General features: G+C 40.3%; 1 protein-coding gene across 1 annotated transcript; it reads right to left on the reverse strand.

Annotated features, from left to right (window-relative positions):
- Window positions 1-235: 235 nt before the first annotated feature.
- On the reverse strand, window positions 236-17,338 carry ccdc73 (coiled-coil domain containing 73). The gene is made up of 20 exons (XM_087174176.1): window positions 17,294-17,338; window positions 16,711-16,851; window positions 14,641-14,712; window positions 14,417-14,488; window positions 14,292-14,327; window positions 14,092-14,166; window positions 11,290-11,373; window positions 10,065-10,200; window positions 8,710-8,789; window positions 8,412-8,534; window positions 8,212-8,271; window positions 7,876-7,986; window positions 6,483-6,593; window positions 6,148-6,302; window positions 5,346-5,527; window positions 3,710-5,193; window positions 3,326-3,416; window positions 2,986-3,128; window positions 1,478-1,566; window positions 236-884 (listed from the first exon to the last, which is right to left on the reverse strand). The coding sequence occupies exons 1-20, from the start codon at window positions 17,336-17,338 to the stop codon at window positions 725-727; spliced, it is 3,450 nt and encodes a 1,149-aa protein (XP_087030302.1). The 3' UTR covers window positions 236-724.
- Between the last annotated feature and the right edge of the window lie 1,140 nt (window positions 17,339-18,478).

The raw sequence follows: 18,478 nt of genomic DNA on the forward strand, positions 1-18,478 counted from the left end.
CCTCGACTTTAAAGGACAGACGGTGATTTGCAGGTATTTATGTGTCAAGCTATGCTGTTGCTCAGTGAAGGGAGGGACGTGTTGGGGTTAAAACCAAATGTACTACTACTTGATAACACAACTCTGTCTAGCGTCTTTTATATTGATTATTTGGAAAACTGTAAACCGACAACTGATGTAACTGACAACTTCATTAAAGCTGTCAAATTAAAAGCAAAGCTGAATGTGAGCCAAATGTTTTATTTTCAGATATACAGTGTGATAATGCAAACATGTCAACACTGCTTTTTAAACATAGAACCAGAAGTTAAAAGTCAAATCTTATAAATAAAGCAACATAGACGGACATATTAACATCTCCTGCTTACCTACAAATACACAGCAACAACAAATAAACACAGTATCCGTCCACTTGAATAAAAAGCATTAATTTGTCACAGTAATGTCAACAGGCGACTGGCAAATAACTTCGCAAATAAAACATATAATCTGTAAAGTAAGATCCAACCCTACAGTTGAAAGGAACGAGGAATCCACCCACATAGTTAAAGTGACAGAACATCTAAACTTTTTCAATCTGTCAATCTCAGAGCTGCGAAGCCGGGTCTCATTCAGAATGACTAGCGGCTGTCACTGTCCCCCACCTTCTAGGATCTGGATGTGTGAACGGCCCATAACTGTAGACACGGCGATATCCTTAAATACAGCGATAAGTTTGGTGGTTTTAATCGTCAGTCCTTCGTCTTTTGGGCAGACGGAGTCTCTCTGTGTTGAGGAACTGTTCAATTTTGGAGATCTGAGCTCTGAATGATGACTGCTGATCTTCCCTCTCCTGAGAGCAGCAGGGTTCCCCGTGTGCAGCTGAGGGAGGAGCGCTGCTACACCTGCAGGAAGAACATACTCACATGAAATCACCTTCCTATCATGTTGAAATAAGGAGTTAAGACTGAAATTTGCTGCAGCTGGCTTCGTTTTTGGTTGTGAAATACTTAAATCTTGCAAATTCTCTATTATCCTGTTAATTTATTGTTTACTTTAATCACTTTAGTGAATCATGAATTACCAAGGGCGTTACCTGGCTGTTCAATGACATTTTAATTCAGCAAGTCAAATAAAAGTGTATATATCATGATGTGACACAACATCACAATGCCAACGATCTGCAACCTTTGTAGTTTGAACATCATTTCGAATAACGTCTTCCTGGAAATGTGTGAAGTCCGGGATTTTGGCTTCAAGTAGTTTGCACTGTAGTGCAAGCTGACAATACATGAGGCTCTTTAGCTACTGAACTCTGGTGTATTCAGCATGAACCTGTCGCCCCAGCTCAGTCTGTTTCAGTCTGTTTGAGTGTGTGTAAAAAAAAAAACACACAGCTTCCATTTTGGTGCAAACGGTGACTTTAAGGTAAGAACATCTACTGGTTCACAGACAGGGGTTTACCCTTCATGTACAAGTAAGAATAAACGGGACTTACCCTGGAGTGACCTGCCATGACAGTTCGCGGACTGAGCCGGAGGAGGTAGACGCTGGAAAAGAACTGATCGACAGAGATGCTCCGCTCTCCTACATGGAAATAAGTAGTAGATCTCAAACATCTACTGTGAAACAGAAGTGTTTGCTTTATATTTAGCCTGTGAAGAAAAAAGTATTTCCAAAAGCAATTTCATTCTTTCTCAATACTCAGTGCCTCCTGAGGAAACTGAAAATTCCTAATAAAAATGACATGAAGCAATAAACAAATGCAGGGCAGACAATAACCAGTGGCAATGATATGTAACAGTATCCAGCCAAGAGAAAGTAGCCAGGCCCAGGCTGAACTCTGTGTGACATTCCCAATGTTCAGAGTCTGCAGAAAATGAAGGCTTTGGCCTTCACTACAGTTTGTTAAACTATCAGACCAGTTTTTTTCCTCATACTCAATGCATGTTGCACTCTATCTCCCTCAATTGCCAGCACCTGGATCTTATAAAACACAGAGTGACAGTTTGTGGTGATGGTGACAAAGGAGAGAATGAGAGCGTGTGAGAGAGAAACAGTGAAACACAGGATGAAAACGAGAGAACTAGCAATAGAAAGGAGAAAGTGAGTGAGCGACAGATGATGAAGTGAGAGAGGAAGCGAGAGAGTGAGGAGATGGATAAAGACTGAGTAAGTGAGAGAGGAGAGGTACCCAAGCATCATTAGCTAGATTTCCTTCCACAGGTCATTCATTCTTTGTCTGTCTGGCTGTCTACGAGACATCTATGAGTTCAACATACATCAGCTTCATCCTCTCACTCAACACCTGACTTCAACATTTGTCGAAGTGTTATACTTCTCAGATATTCTGCACGTTGTGTTGAATGTGTTGGCCTGAGCTAATATTAGCTTGCTCTTACGTTCTGTGCTTTTTGGATCACAAAAATGTTGAAAAAGCAGCGTAACGTCTCGTTCTTTACGAGGACATGTCAGTTTGATATAGAAGACACATTTGTAAAGCTTTAGCACAAATTTCCCCCGGGGTCCACTCAGACACATTTTTACAAAAAGGTCAGAATCTGTGGAACAAAAAAAAAAAAGAGACCTCAAACCGATTTATCTGATAAAGAAAATATTTTCATTCTAACTTCCTCTGAGGCGGGTCATATGTTTCTGTGTGAACATCACACCGTGGCCAGTTCCTGCTGTACAACGTCGAGTCGTAGCACAGAGCAGTGTCGCGGTTTTCGCTGTGATGATACGCGGAAGTGACCCCCAACGGCTGTGATTAAATTTCCCACATAGCTCTAAGTTGAGATCACATAGTTAGGAATCATTAATACATTGCCTGATGTGTGTGAGAGAGTAAATCATCAGTGGTGCTCTACCTCTGCTGCCCGTCACATCGGGATCGGTTTTAAAGTAGCCTCTGTTTCATGTACGTGTTGTTGTTTGGTGTGTGTGTGTGTGGCGTTATAAAAGTTTGAGCGTCAGTTTGTGAGTCTGCCACAGATATAAACAAACCGTGTCTGCCGCTGCCGTTGTCTCTCTGCAGGTCTCCCCCAAAGCTTTCCACTCTCCCTGCCGGTGTCTCGTCAAGGAAGCTGCGTTCCCACAGACACTGGAGGCATTCAACAGATCCGACGCCCCGGTAATCACCGAGGGGACTGAGAGGAATGAGGTGAGATGGCAAGAACAGCGAGAAGGTAAGAATGAATGATGATTGGCGATGGTATGAAATACAGATGTACAATGAGTTCACTATATAAGAGGCTCCCAGAGGAGCAGCGGAGCAGTACTACAATGTTCCATAATTGCATAATACTTTTTTTTACTGAACGGATCATATAGACACAACCATCACCTCTGCTGTGCTTGCTTTTGGCGAACATGGCCGCTGTGTTGAGAGGATGTCTGACGCTTCCACCAGACCATCTTGTATTTTGTTCAGATCCCTGAAAATGTTTTGAAGAGACAAAATTACCACTGAAAAAAAAAACCACAGATTATACAACCAGAAGTAAGTTTGATTCGTGTTTTAACATCTCAGTTTACTAACTAAACTACCTGGATTTTATTTTATTTTGGCCAATATTTCTATTACTAACAACACATGATCAACAGCTGAAGAAAAGACTGCAGTTGCCCAGTAAACAAAGCAACGAGTTTACCTCGGTTTTATACATTTATGATCCTACAAGACCCTCCTGATGGCCTTGAAATGGTAATACTTCTGTGATTTATATACCTGAACAAACTGATGCAGGACCGAGACACAACCGAACGACGACCTGGGTCCAGTTTGGCGGACGGACGGCTTCAAATAACTTTCACTTTTATGGGTCTTTGCAGCTCTTTCGTCTTCTATTTTGTCATTTTTCATACGGTCCCGACAGCTGCCGGACTCCACCTCCGATTCAGGGTCCACAGTGTCCGTCACGGTATCAGCACGGACATCCTTCAAGTTCGATTTTCCCTGGACAGTCTCGCTTTCATAGTTTTCTTCGGTGTCCAGATTCGACTGACCTTGGCTCTTCTTACATGTACTAGAACCATCATCATCATCATCATCATCATCATCATCATCAGGTACCAGACACTTGAGGTGTCCGTTGTCTTGCTCCGACATGTCCTGACTTTGAGATACTTCAACACATTCTTCCTTCACATGTTTATCACACATTTCAACGGTTTGCTTCATGTCACTGGCAAAGTCAGAGAGATTATCAGATGCTTGTGTTTGTGTCGTCTCTAACTCCTGGACACTGACGATACCATTTGTTTGAGCAGGTAATGGTACCACAGCCGATTCGTCCGTTGGCTTCTCCTCTGCGGTTTTCTCAAACACCTGGTGGCTAAGTGGCTCAGCATCTTGAGTTTGGACCTGATCATGACACAGGTTTTGCACTTCACTGATGGGATCAGGCCCGTGATGGACACTATCATCAGAACTGAGGGTGAGGAGCACCTGTCCTTCTCTCCCAATCCCACATCCTTTGTCCGCATGGCGGGAGTCGGGATCCTTCTCAGGGACTTTCTGAGTGAGACTCTGTGAGCAGCCTGACGGCTCACAGACAGCCGGCGGTGACTCAGTGTCCGTGAAGTCAACGACCCGCCGCGCGTTGCTCTTCTCGATAGTCGTCTGGGTCAGTATCTGCGCTTCTGGGGTTTCTGATGTGTGTCCTGCTGTCTCTCCTCTCTCTGCTCCATCTGTCCCACCTCTTTTTTCTGTTTCAGGGTTTCTGGTGTCCCCTGCTTCCTCTGCTGACCCCTGGCTATCCGTTGTTTGGGCCGTGAGCGTTCCTCTTTTTTCTCCAGCACTTCCTTCCTCCTTCACATCTTCTCCTTGGACCTCTTCTCTATCCCACTGCCAATCTGTATTTCTTTCCTCTTCTTTTGTGTTGTTCTTTTCTTGTCCCCCATCGTCCTTCCCTCCATGTTGTCTCTCCCTCATTCCTCTCTTCCCTCCGTCATTTTTTTCTTCGCTCAGTGAACCTACAGATCCGTTGATAGACACGTGGTCAGGTCTTGATACAGATGTAGTGCCACTCTCACCGCTACCTTTGCTAATCATGAGATCATTATCAGACACAGAGGACGTAGTATTAATTAAATCTGAAACTACACCAGGATCACTCTCTCTAGTCTTAGAGCTGGCGTCATTTCCTGTTTCTCCAGACTGAATGCAGGGGCTGAAAGAAGATCGTTGATGGTGGTTTAGATCTTCTTGTCCTGAAAGAAAACACAATCTACATGTTTCAGAAAATTGAATGTTTTTCATCTGCTTGTGAAATTACAGAACATTGGTGAAATGCCGAAATCTCGTAATAGGACAAATAGCAAAATATGTTTCTCTACTGTGTGTTTATATTTAGCTGGCTGACCTCCAGTTGCTCCAGTGGCATTTAGATTAGTCACAGCTCCTGCGTCCTCAAGACAGTCTGGGTTTCTGGGCTGAGCCAAGGCCAAGTGCTGCAGACTGCCAAAGCCAGGCAGCTCAGAGCTAGAGATGGGTTCATTAAGAGGGAAGATCTGGGTAGAAACACTGAAGCTCTGACCTCTGTTTCTCATCTGTGTAGAAAAAAAAAAAGAAAAACGTCACATGCTTAGTATCAACCAGTGCTGTTATTTCACCTTTGCACCTCAGTTTTAGCTGCAGCCTAATTCACCCGTTTATTCCCACCGTGGAACGAGAGAAATCTTTGGTGAAAAAACAAAACAAAAAAAACAAGCAAACAGAAATAGCTCAGTTTATTTCCTAATTGTGTTTGCATGAAGCCTCAACACTGTGGCGCCCTTTACTCACAGGGATTAGGCTACGAGTTGGTCTGTACTATAGACAAAGTATATACTAAAGAATGTAAGTTGTTGTCATGTTCCCTTACTGTTGTCATGCAGCCTTTACTTACTGAGATTGTTTGTAATTAAGTTGTTTTATCATTATTTAGCCTTAATTGTGTCTTAATTACCCAGTTAGCTTTCCAAAGGCCTCATTTAGGCTATATAGTATAATAGCATACATTATAATCCAATTCTCTGGCCTATTTACATTATATTTATCTTCATATTAAACAATTAAATCAAGGTCCAGTATGTCAAAATTAAGGAACCACCATTGCTTCATTTTAGCCTTTTAGAAAATGCTGGCTTGTAAAAGTTCAAACGTAACTGCGATGACACATGTACGTTTGTGTGTGTACCTCTAATTCAGATATGTGCTGTGCCTGCGCTTTGGCCAATGAGGACAGTTCGGTGTGTTTCTGCTGAAGCTCGTCATAAGCTTCCCTCGCTGCTCGAAGGTCTCGCTGCTCACTCTTGATACAATCCAGAAACGTTTTCCTCTGTTTAACACAAACACACAAAGACACACATTAAAGACAAGATGTTTCAGTATGACAAACAGCAATGAATCACTTTTTTCTTTTCTTTTTTGACATTACAATTTGAGCTGACTGATGCTTTTGGTAAATAAAAAATGACACTATTACACCGCCTCGTCTCACAACTAGTTTTTCTTCTACCTCTTTGTCCCAGCCGGTCTTGGAAGCGGCGTAGCTCTCCATCAGTTGGACCACCTTGTCTTCCATTGCCTTGCTTTTGTCTCGCATCACTTCGTGTTCCTGCTTAAGGGCCTGCAGTAAAATTAATCACCCATAGGATTTTTAATGCAATACTAAATTTTTATGTGTTTATTTAACGTGAACAGAAGGTCTTAAACAGGGAATGGAGAGAGAGGGCTTCTTGCTAATACAAATCAGTTGGCTTGTGACATTTTAATCCTGATTTTAATAATTTAATGAATGAATGGGTGGATTAAAAAGGAGAAGGGGGTACAGAGGGAAGAAAAGAGAACAATAAACTGTAAAGCCATAAATGGAGAATAAACACACTAACTATCATTCGGTTGCAGAGGGGACCATATTCACTAATGTACATATTCACTAATGTACATGTTATGATAAACAACATGACATTCATCACATTTATGAGAAGAATCGATGGTCGTCATTTATTTCTGTCCTTGTGTAAATTCACTCCATAATCATTTAAATGGAGCCTGAAAAATTCCTGATCTGTGCGGGACCAGTACTGTAGGTGGTGCAGGGAGATATATATATATATATATATATATATACACATCACATTTCCTATCAATCAATACATTTTTAATACATCAGCTTAAAAAATAAACACTGTTGGATATGAACACCTAAGAAAGTTAAAAAGCTTATCTCTTATCTTTGCACCATTTAAGGTTATTCCCTGGACATGAGCTGCTCAAATCTCTACAAAAACTGGGAAAATGTGGGTGTAAATAAACTGTTGCCCATAAAGTTGGAATAATTTCGTTTTCAGTTTAATTGTCGTTTAATTGTGGTTTCATTTTCATTGCGATATGTTTGGAAGAGATTGACTACTAAAGTTATGAGAAGATAAACACTTTATCTGTCTAGAATAAATCACATTGTCACAATCATTTCATGGAAGGAGGTAAAAAATATTTTATTCCAACTTTATGAGCAACAGTTTAGTTCCACTAATTCCACAGGTGCAAAACACAACACTGAACAAAACACAAGAAAATAGAAAACACTATATTTCACAAAACGTGAAAACAAGACACAACATATAGTGTTGAGCTGTTGTTTTCTGTTTTTTGTTTCAGTTTTCTGAAATGTTGTGTTTATTACGTTGTTAATGCTGTTGTGGTTTTGTTTTGTTTTCCAAGTTGTTTATGTGTTTTTTTGGGGTTTTTTTTTTAAAGTTTCTGAAATTGTGTTTTCAGTTTTTTGTTTTTTTTTGTTGATTTTTCAAGTTTGTTTGTTGTGTTTTATAAAATGTGTTTTCAGTTCAGATTCAGTTCATAAATCTCAATTCAAATGACAAATAAAGACACGGGGGAGGATGAGAAACTCTGACCTGGTACTGCTCTTTTTGTGTCTGCAGCTCCAGTTCTACTCTGTTTACCGTCTGTGTCTGGCTCAACAACAGCTGCTGGGTATGCTGCAGAGACCTCATTACTTCCTAAATTAACACACACATACAAACTCACAATATAATGTAGTTATCCACGATGAAGCCATACTATGTTACGGTTACATGTCTGGCCCGGGCTTGGTTTTAGCTTATTTTACACTATGCAATCATTAAAAAGTGAAAATACACTTTTTCTTCCAGTGCAAAGACACATTTTTCTGTATTATTTAAGAAAGCAAAACATCCTCATTCCTATTTTCTATGTTTCTTTACCTGCTTTTCTGCTCTCACAGCTACAATCTCCTCCCTCAGTTTCATGTTCATGTCAGTTTCCTAAACGTGAAAGAAATGCAGGAAAATAATGAGTTACCGTGTTTCTGCCAATGTGATGGAGATAAGTAACAACTAGTTTTGATGGCCAGAATATAAAATACATGATGTTAGACATATTATCTGCTGATTTTGTCATTTACCATGTTCAGTTTCTGGTGCAGCCTCTGTACATGCTGCTCTTTGCCGGTGTGACTGTAGGTCTTGTCATGTCTGACTGAGGTCATCTTGCCTTTGATCAGCTTGTTACTCACTTCCTCCAACTCCTGGGAAATCAAATTACGTTCAAACGTTTTAAAAGTAAAAAATTATGATGCATCACTGCACATGATACATGGCTGCAATTATGTCAGGAGGAGCGATACTTTGGTACCAAGTTGATGCCAGAACTCACGTGACAGTACTTCTTTTTCTCCAGTACGTAGACAGTTTTCCACTTACCTTCTTCAGTGACACAATGGTTGCTTCTTGTTTTTCATTCGCAGAAGACAGTTTCGTATTGATTCTCATTGCTTCATCAACTGTAAGAATCACACAGGGGTCAGGCACTGTCGTACATAACGCTATGACAGAACTACAGTGGTCTAACGTTGCTGTTAATCAGTGGCAGACAGGAAGTGGACCGTAACACAAACCGCAAACTCAAGATAAAGAAACAATAACATCTTTTTTAAATGAACACCAGTCATAGCAGCATGAGACAACTGTGCAACTGTATCCTCCCTTTATACAAACTGACATACTGTGGTGTCATAGAAATGAGATTTGAAAACATGGTCAGTGTAGCTGTGACAGTTTAAGTTTGCAATGGCCACCTGATAATAACAGCACCTATTTCATATTCACATTTGGAATAGGAAGGTAATGAAGTAACATAGAGCAAACAATACAGTACTAATGTTATTGTTTGTCTCCCTTTTTAAGTAGAAGGCAGAGTTTCCTTCTTCATTACTGAACATTATGATGGGCAGGACGCATCATCCACTCAGGACCAAAACTACATGATAATACGCACGCAGCTCATCGAACCGTGAAGCACCTGGACCACGGCGGCAGGAAATTATACCTGGCTCCTCTCTTGTCAGCTGACAGCCAGGGTGGGGTTCGAACTACACCGGGCTTGTGGTCAACTACTGAAGTGGATGGATGAAGAGCAGGAAAATGTCACAACAGCAGGATTCTCGTTTGTTGTAACCATCATGTTTCTGTGGATCAGTCCCGCATGCTGTGAATGAGGCCAAGCTGTGGGAATGTTTTCTTGTTGCCGACCTGCGAGATCCATTCACAGTCACAGTTTACTCTTTTATCAAAATATCCTGGAGGAACACCCAGATCTCGATCCACAAAATAATATCTTCAGGACGAAGTGAAACCGGACATTTGCGGGAAAATAATGTGCTGTTGAAAATCCTGCCGAAGCTGACTCACACTACTGTTTCGAGTGCACGCAGACCGAGATCTCTGTGAACTGTTTCCAGCACCTTGTTACATTCATACTCTAAATAATTCAGGCTGTCCTAGGAGCAAAACAGGGCCTCTTCTGGTAAGATGTAATGAAGCGAACACTGTGCACACTCTCTCTGCAACATTCAGTAGCACATGTACTGTATGTACCCTGACTTGCGTGGAACATTGTCAGTGCAGGTGTGTTTGACGTGAAGCAAACAGTGTCTTTGCAGCATAGGAAAGTTTGTGAACACGCAGCCGTTACATACAGGAAGTGCATCTATATATCTGCCTTTTTGTGTATCTATCATCCATACATACATATATACATACATACATTAGTTCATTACCATTTTGCTCTAGCTTCTCATGGGCCTGCTTGACCATGGTGCACTGCCTGGACAGAGCACTGAATCGTTTCTCCACCTCCCCCAGCTGGTTCAAGTGGCTGTCCTTCGACCTGCTCTGCAAGGCTAGTTTCTGTTCCTGTGGGGAGGGTATAGTTAAAACAAAGAAAGACATTTTCAGAGGTGTGGAAGTACAGTACAAAATCACTACCGAATTGCATGCGTAGCTCCAAAAATGCTCAATCAATTAATAAATGGAGTAATTAGGATAAGCAGTGAAAACATCTTAACTGTGTTTTCTTTCTTTATAGCAATAGTTTGACGTTTTGGGGAATACGATTATTCGCTTTCTTGCCACAAGTTTGCCGAGAAGATTGATCCTCATGTCTCTTCTGTTAAATATGAAGCTGCAACCAGCAGCTGGTTAGCTTAGCTCAGCATGAGGACTAAAGACAGATATCCTGGCTCTTTCCAAACGCGATGAAATTCCCCTACTAAAATGACGACAAGGCTTTAGGAAGTCACCTCTTGTGGCCAAGACATAGCTTTGGTTGTCACACTTTGTTTCAACAAAACACAGCATGTAAATTAGTGAGAAGAAACACAGCTGTTTACCCCTGCTACAGGTCTTTATCTCGAGCTAAGCTAGTTAGCTGCTGGCTCTAGCCAAAAGCTCCATGTGGGTTGCTCAGTTTGCACAAAACAAGAGGAGGCAAGAGGCAGAGGGTCATTCTGTCAGACATGGACTACTACAGTGGAAAACAGCTGTGAAGCGATGCAGAGGATCATGGTTTAACACAGCTAGTGTCTGTCTTTGTCAGTGGGATGAAAGAAGCAACTCAGCTCACGCCTCAGAGCGCTTTATCGCTCTTAAAACTGTCATTATAGTTTTGATTGGCTGTATCAAGCTGAGCAGATTCTTCTCTCTCGTTTTCCCGCTCACTCATTTCACTCTCATTCTCCCTCCATCCCTCCCTCCCATCCCTCCCTCCAGTATACCGGCTCTCCTCGACTCCCTCTCGCTCTGCTGAGCCACTGTTATGTGAAGAAGGTTAAACCGAGCGCGGCTCAGTTATAAAATATTTTAATAGAGATATTTTCTCTGCTGTGTTGGCAGTTCAAAGTGTCACACACTCCCTCTGTTACTCCTGATGAGCTCTTCCCTCCAAACCCGTCCCTCCTTAGCACCAGTCCCTCATCCTCCCGTTTTAATTTTTCTCACTCCCACCAATCCTCTGTCAACAGTTTGTATAAGTGGAAAATCCTTCCTTACCAGCTCGTTTGATTTGTTCTCCAAGTTGTACTTCAGCAACTGTAAAACAGCAGTAAAAGAAAATCAAGAAAAGATAAGACGCGGAGCAGCGTGGGTTACTTGTGTGAATTGAGCCAGAGTTTGTTTTGTTTTTTTTCCTCAGGATCCAAAACATGATGATGATGATGTTACAGTCACGGCTGACTGACTGTTCTTCTCAGGAACCCAGGAGGCCTCTTACAGCACATACAGAGAACATCCACTACACTGACCTTGAGCTGACACTGATTTGGCAACTGCTGTTTTTCGAGGTCAAGAATGAAGTTTGAACCTTGAATCTCAGATTTCAAGTCAACATGGGCGAGAAGAAAAATTTTAACATCTACAGTTCTCTTTGCTATATTGATCAACATCACACAGATATCGCTGTCACTATCAGTAATTTATGATTTGGCAGATTTTATAAACCCTGAATACAAATAATTATAAATAATTGTATTATAAGGTGAAACAATAAAATATGTATAATCTAATGTAAATATCTGTGTAATATTTATGATTTCTGTACAATACTTATTATATATAAATGTAAATAATAGATGTGATATAATGTGCTCCCTGTGTATTGATGAATGAATGGCTGTCTTCAATACTGATTAATCTGTCTTTTTTTTTTTTGATTAATTGATTAATCATTTGGTTTATTAAACAGTGCACAACGTCCGTGACAGTCTCAACGAGCCAAAGGATATTTAAATAACACAGACGTAAAACTAAATTAACAACAAAAAAATCAGGAAATCCTCACTCCGGAGAAGCTGAAATGTCTGATCGATAACGCAAATTGTTTGATGAGATTAATTTTCTGTTCTCTCTGCGTTCGTCATCATATAGCAGTTTACAGACTTTCTTCTACCTTCTCTAACAGCTTTATGATCACTGTACATTTTGTCTCGAGGTTAGCCGCCAAGCGTACTAGAACTTTTACATCCCGTGAGGTTGTCAGATTTTTGGGAACAATTTATTACACGACCAGCACTTCATTAACCGGTATCAGTGGGGTTCTTGTTCTGGGGGTCCAGAGCCCCAGGGAGAACAACAGATACATTTTAAGAGGCTGCAAGTTGATTTATGGTTTAGGGGGGGAAAAATAATTAAGACTATTTTTCAGACTTTTGTCAAATTTTGATTTTGTTTAATTCTCATGAAATATTTAATTACCTCTTCTAATGATGAATCAAATAAAACAACACAAAATATTCTGTCATCATATGAAATGACGGAGGCTGTCGAGGTTATTGTTTAATATATTAAAGAGGTCAGCTTAAACTACTACAGCACTGTCTACACCTGCCAGCCTGTTTACAAAGACAACAAATTAGCAGCATCTTGTTAATTTTAGAGGATAAACACACTTCATGCCAAAGGATCAAATGATGAACTTCTGAGAATATAGCCTTAATTATCAATATACCAACATATGACACACAGTATATTAATATGTATATTCATCAGATTGGTTATTCATAAACGAATTGCAATGATTAATTATTTGGATTTAATTATGTATTTATTGAACCACCCTGCTCCAATTGAGCTCAAATTTGTAATTCAGCCGTTCATCAAGGTACGGCAATTAAATCACTTCAATCCCAACTGCCACCGATGTGAAAATGTGTTAAATTAAATAAATCCACCAGACCGTGTAGGAACACAACTGGGCCTCACTTTAGCCAAACACCGCAGTCAGCGTCTCCCAGATAGAATATCAAAAACAGTCTCTATTGTCTCTGTAACACGGCTGGGTTGTTAAAGTGCGCTGGACCATGGGGACGGCCGTATATCACCTCTGTGTTGTCAAGCCTGAAGACAAACACTCTTTGAGCCAGACTGGGTCAGGTCTATGCATCAACACCCTACACCCTCGACTCTGGTTGATAATGACCCGTCATCATTTACGTATCACTTTTAACTGTTTAATGATTTTCAAAAAAAAAAAAAAATCTTTTTTTTCTGATTTTAAAGGAGGAATGAGAAAGAAAGAGAGAGAGAGAGAGAGGTGATGGGATGAGTGGGAGTACTGGTGTGGGAGTGAGAGAGACACAGAGATAGGGATGTGTTTTTTTGCGCTACAGGTATGTAGTGGTCCGTATATCGACTGTTTCGAGGTTTCCTGTATTTCGTGTTGCAGACATCCGACGGCACAAGACAGCAGTTCACACTAACGCACTAACATGATATGTTGGTATTCAACAATATGCTTCGTTATTCCCCCCAAAATATTGAGCTGTAGTCTACATGAAGCTGATAACTTTAAATGTATATAATAGATGTAAATAGAAAATAACTTGGAGACAATAGAAGTATTCAAATCAAAATGCAAAACAATTATTCACTTATGAAAATGTCTCATATATCCACAGGATAACAGGCTAACAGGCACAGAGTCTACTCCCGAGCTGTCTCTTTTCGGCATTCAGGATGCAGTTTGGCAGTTACAGTTGAGCGCCAAAGGTAGTGAGCCTCTATGAGAGCTGGTATCAGCATCTTCGTAGTACTGAACGGTCTCAGAAGCGCGCACACAGAGCTACGGTAAGCCCCGAGGGGAAAACAAGTGTCGGTCAGTCACTACCCGCACTGCTAAACTTTGTCACACAGCACTGAGGTGACATTTTAACACTTTTTACTGTTGTAAAATACCAGTTAAAATTATTCAGTCGTTCATTTGAGGGCCAGCACTACATGGAGAGAGGGTGTGAGTGTTGTGCATCCAGGTACCTGCAGTGACCTCAGCTCTTCTTTTAAGTTGTTATTCTCCTTGTCCTTTAACTCAGCACTGACCTGGTATTTCCCCTGAAATGTTATATTCTTATTGTGAGTGTCAAAAAAAAAAAAGAAGAGGCAATAAATACTATAAAACAGAATCCAGGGGCCGAGATTGTGCAACTGAGATGAGGGAATGCGAGAGCTCCTCATACCTTCTCCTCCTCAATGTTTCTGATTTTGGCCTGAAACTTGAGAACAGAAAATAAATTGTTCAGAAGGTTTTAATGCACTGTAAAACATCTTGCTTAGATATGAAAATGTAACCATAAAAATGTACCTGCTTCTTAACATTAGTGAGGGACTCTGTGTGCTGGTTCTCAACTGTTTTAATGCGATGTTGTAGGGATTCCTGTCATACAGGAAAAACAATGTTATATATATACCATGAAATATATTGAAGAATATGATTACCTATGGAATTTTTTGGATGTCCACCTATCTAAAGGACTAAAATATAGATAATAAAGATGCTGATGTAAAGCCAGCAAGGCCCAGCCGTACCTTCTCCCACTCCAGCTCCTGTTTCTCCAACACCAGTTTACTGATTTGATCCTCAAAGCGTGTCTCTGCATCCTGCACCACGGAAACACCTAATTTAGCATTTACTTAACAAACCTACCTACAGACTAAGTGGAGACACATTGAAATAACAACACTGTAAATGTAGGTGAGGCAATGCCTGGTACAGTGTGATCTTAGCAGGCATGGTACAGACTGAAAATCCATTATCTGCTTCCACTATCTGGGCAGATAACTCTCTCCTTTTTTTTAAGTTTCTAAGTTTCCCTGGTTCATTCCTCCGTATCTTTCATAGAAGCACCGAGAGAAAGAGGAACATTAGAAGGGAGGTGATATTTGTGGAAAGCCATCCCTATCCTCCCTCTTCCCCCAGAGAAGGCAGGTAAAAGTCAATTGCTCTCTATATCCACAGGACTTTTTTATGTGTGTGTGGGAGCTGGTTAACTCACTGAGTTTATTTTATAAGTTCCTATTAAACTATGCTACCAGCGTGGCACTGCACTTAAAAAAAAAAGAGGAGTGCACAGGAGATAAAGCTGTTACTTTTCCACTGAGGAATAATTATTTTGTGAGTGAGTGTATGTGTGTGTGTGTGTGTGTGTGTGTGTGTGTGTGTGTATGTCTTTAAAAAAAACAAAAGAAAGCTTTATTAAGCTTGGTAATCCACATAAATAAAAGTAGGCAACTGCATATTAACTGAAGTTTTGTGGCACTGAAACATTAATTTATATTTTGCTTTTACTTATTGTGTGAAAATTCATGACTGTTTACACCATATATTTATCATGGTTTTTCATCTCTTTACTCTTTTATCGCTGTTCTCAATGGATGCCCTTTATGGGGCATTAAAAAGCAAAAAAACAAAGTATCTGGGCATAAAAATGTGATGTGTATTTGATAGTTTAGTTTGAAGAAGTTAGACAGTGTATCCTAAAGTTTTCCATCATGTGTTATTGGAATAAGTCACAAAGTTGGCTTCATTTACATCTCACACTATCACCGACTAAAGCAGTGGGCCGTACTGTATTAAAAAAAAAAAGAAAAGAAAAAAGGAAAAAGCCATTGGAATTTGACCTGCTGAGGAATGTCCGGCACCATCATGACATCCTCTTGCTTCTTAACCTCTCCACCCAGTGAACAGCACAACTACAAAGTGCTACTTTGATAACAGCAGCGCCTGAGGAGGATCAGACTGATATACCGTCTCATGTTTGTGTTCCCAGTTAACATGGCCATAACAATAAAAACTAAATGGGAACAAACGACCAGAATCCCATTTTTGCTCCTCTAACCTTTAAGCACACTCAGGGCGTGTTGTCAGGTTGAAAGTACTTGCTGGAGGGCACAAACCATCATTTATTTTTGTTACTTTTATAAACAAATTTTCTTTCTATTTATTGGTCAGGGGCCAAATGGCCTGTGTGTCCCCCATCTTGACGCAATGTGCATGAGACCCAGCTGGCTCTTGTCCAGATAACCAAAAGGGGCAGCTGGCTTCCTCTAAGGACACCACCAACTCCCCTACCATTTCAATGAAATTATTCTGCTCTTCAGCCAAACGGAGAGCCATTAGTCTCTCAGTTCTACTCAGTAAATAACGATGTGACGCAGAGGAACACAGGAAGTAAGCAATGCTGAAAACAAGACACACATTTTGTCATCTCTTGTAGAGCTCCTGTATAGCTCAGTTTAAGTAAGCGTATGAACAAATGAGAGTAAATTACAGTACGTTTAATTCTTTAGACTGGTGGACCCCAACCTGGAGTCAAACTCTGATAAGGGGTCACAGAATAAATCTTAGGGGGGTACGAGAAGATTAACAAGATGGGAAAGCAGAAACATATTTTTGCTAGACAAATAAAGCTACAAGGGGTGGGGAGCACTGCTTTAGATTGTGACATGGAAAGACCATGCATAAATAAAGCACCTGTTAACACATTATGTACAAACACCGGAAGCTTTGACTACTGTGCAAAGAGAATTATTTTTTTTAATATTGCAGTAATATAAATAGCCACACACAGAAAGAAACTGTTGCAACTGCTACTGTACCTTCCGAATATGCAGCTCCTCCACAGCCTCAAATAGATGAGTTTTAAATTCCAACAATTGTAGTAAGAGGGGGCCTCCACTTTCTGTCTGACAGCCGGCGCTGGACAGAGACAGCTCCTGCTCCAAACCAGGCCCTCCTACCTGAAAAAGAAAAATGAAAGCTTATGATTTAGTCATTCAAATACTCACCAAATCCAGAAGACACACATCAATTTGGCAAGATATGAAAAAAAAAAAAAAGGTTATATGCAGAGACTGTGGCACAAATAGAGAGCGTGCCAATGTCTTCCTGCATACTAAAAGAAAGAGTGACTCGCCTTATTTTAACAAAAAGCAGTTTAACAATGTATAAAATAGCAATAAACACTGCAGGTGTCCCACAGTTTTTTTTTCATAAATATCACGACGCATGAAGAAAATATATTTTATTTAAAAACAAAACTAAGATGAGTACAATATTTAATTTTTTATTTAATTTTTTAATTATTTATAATCAACTTTTTTGAATTTAATCTTAAAATGAATAAAGCAGTCAGGAGATGAATGTTATTTGCTTCGTCTTCTAATGTCAGTTGTAACTTACAGTGGTGTTGGGGTTGTGTATCCCAGAGTCTGCATCTAGATCCATCGGGTTGTTTCAGGACAGGCCAAGGTCCCACTGGGTTTCTTCTGCCTGTTAATCAAAACACTTTGTTGAAAAAGGTTAATAGAATAGGCTGTTTAATAAGCAGTAACACCCTGCTTTTCTCCTTATAAGCTTATAATTACTTCCTCATATGCAATTTTTACTGCTAAGTGATTTCATTTGAAATAATAGGCTGGCACATTAAAGCCTCGTAATGTTTCTCAATCACTACAATCTAACCTAATGGCTTTGAAATGACCATTAGGGTTTTTTCTTTCTTTGTTTTACACCACTTCCATCGCAGTGAGAAGATAACACCTTGATAAGCCATCTAGGTTAAAATGAACCAGGCCATTGACACTAATAGGGGTCAGAGCAATAACACTGAATGGACAAATTGCACTGTCAATGCTTTTTAAATTATCTAGGTTATTTAATTTGACCTGTGGATGGTCCTCTGCAACTGTCTCTGTCCCCTGAACATAACCAAGAGACTGACTGACACACACACTCCATTCACGCAAACACACACCTACTGAAAAATATGACTATTTAAGTGGGAGGTCTCCACTAGCCACTGATCTCTTAATAGAACAGACCTTTTTTCTCCCATTTAACTTGCACTGGTATCAATCATGTTGGAGAATTAAATGATCCCTGCTAGAATTGGCTACTATCATAAAATGACACTATGACCCCAGGCTGAGGAGGGAGGGGATGTGCAAACGTGTGTTAGTGTGTCAAAGTGATGGTGCATGTGTGTCTTATGTGCACAGTGTCAATGTGTATGTGCCCTGTGAGTGAGGGAGTAAACCACAATGTCTTTATTTGCTTCTCCTGTGATTCAGTTGAGCAGATATTAACCACCATTTCTAAGCCATGAAAAGACAAATTAAAAGTCCTGCCATCCATTAAACTGGAACGATTCTATCAAACAACATGATGTCAGTATTGCCTTTGGTTGAGTTGTGTTAAATGCTCAGGAAAGTTGAACCAAAGTTCTGAGATTGTAATGCATAAAATTACAGTACAGCTAAAAACAATACAACACTAAACTACTGCAATACTAGTGTGAAAGTGCACTGCAACAGCCAGTTTTACATTTTGTCATGCCCCTGTATGAAAAGTACAGGTGTAAACTCA

The sequence above is a fragment of the Seriola lalandi genome, unplaced genomic scaffold, assembly GCF_002814215.2.
Source record: "Seriola lalandi dorsalis isolate HSWRI2012SDOR001 ecotype SW California unplaced genomic scaffold, Sedor1 jcf7180002054325, whole genome shotgun sequence".
NCBI lineage: Eukaryota > Metazoa > Chordata > Actinopteri > Carangiformes > Carangidae > Seriola > Seriola lalandi.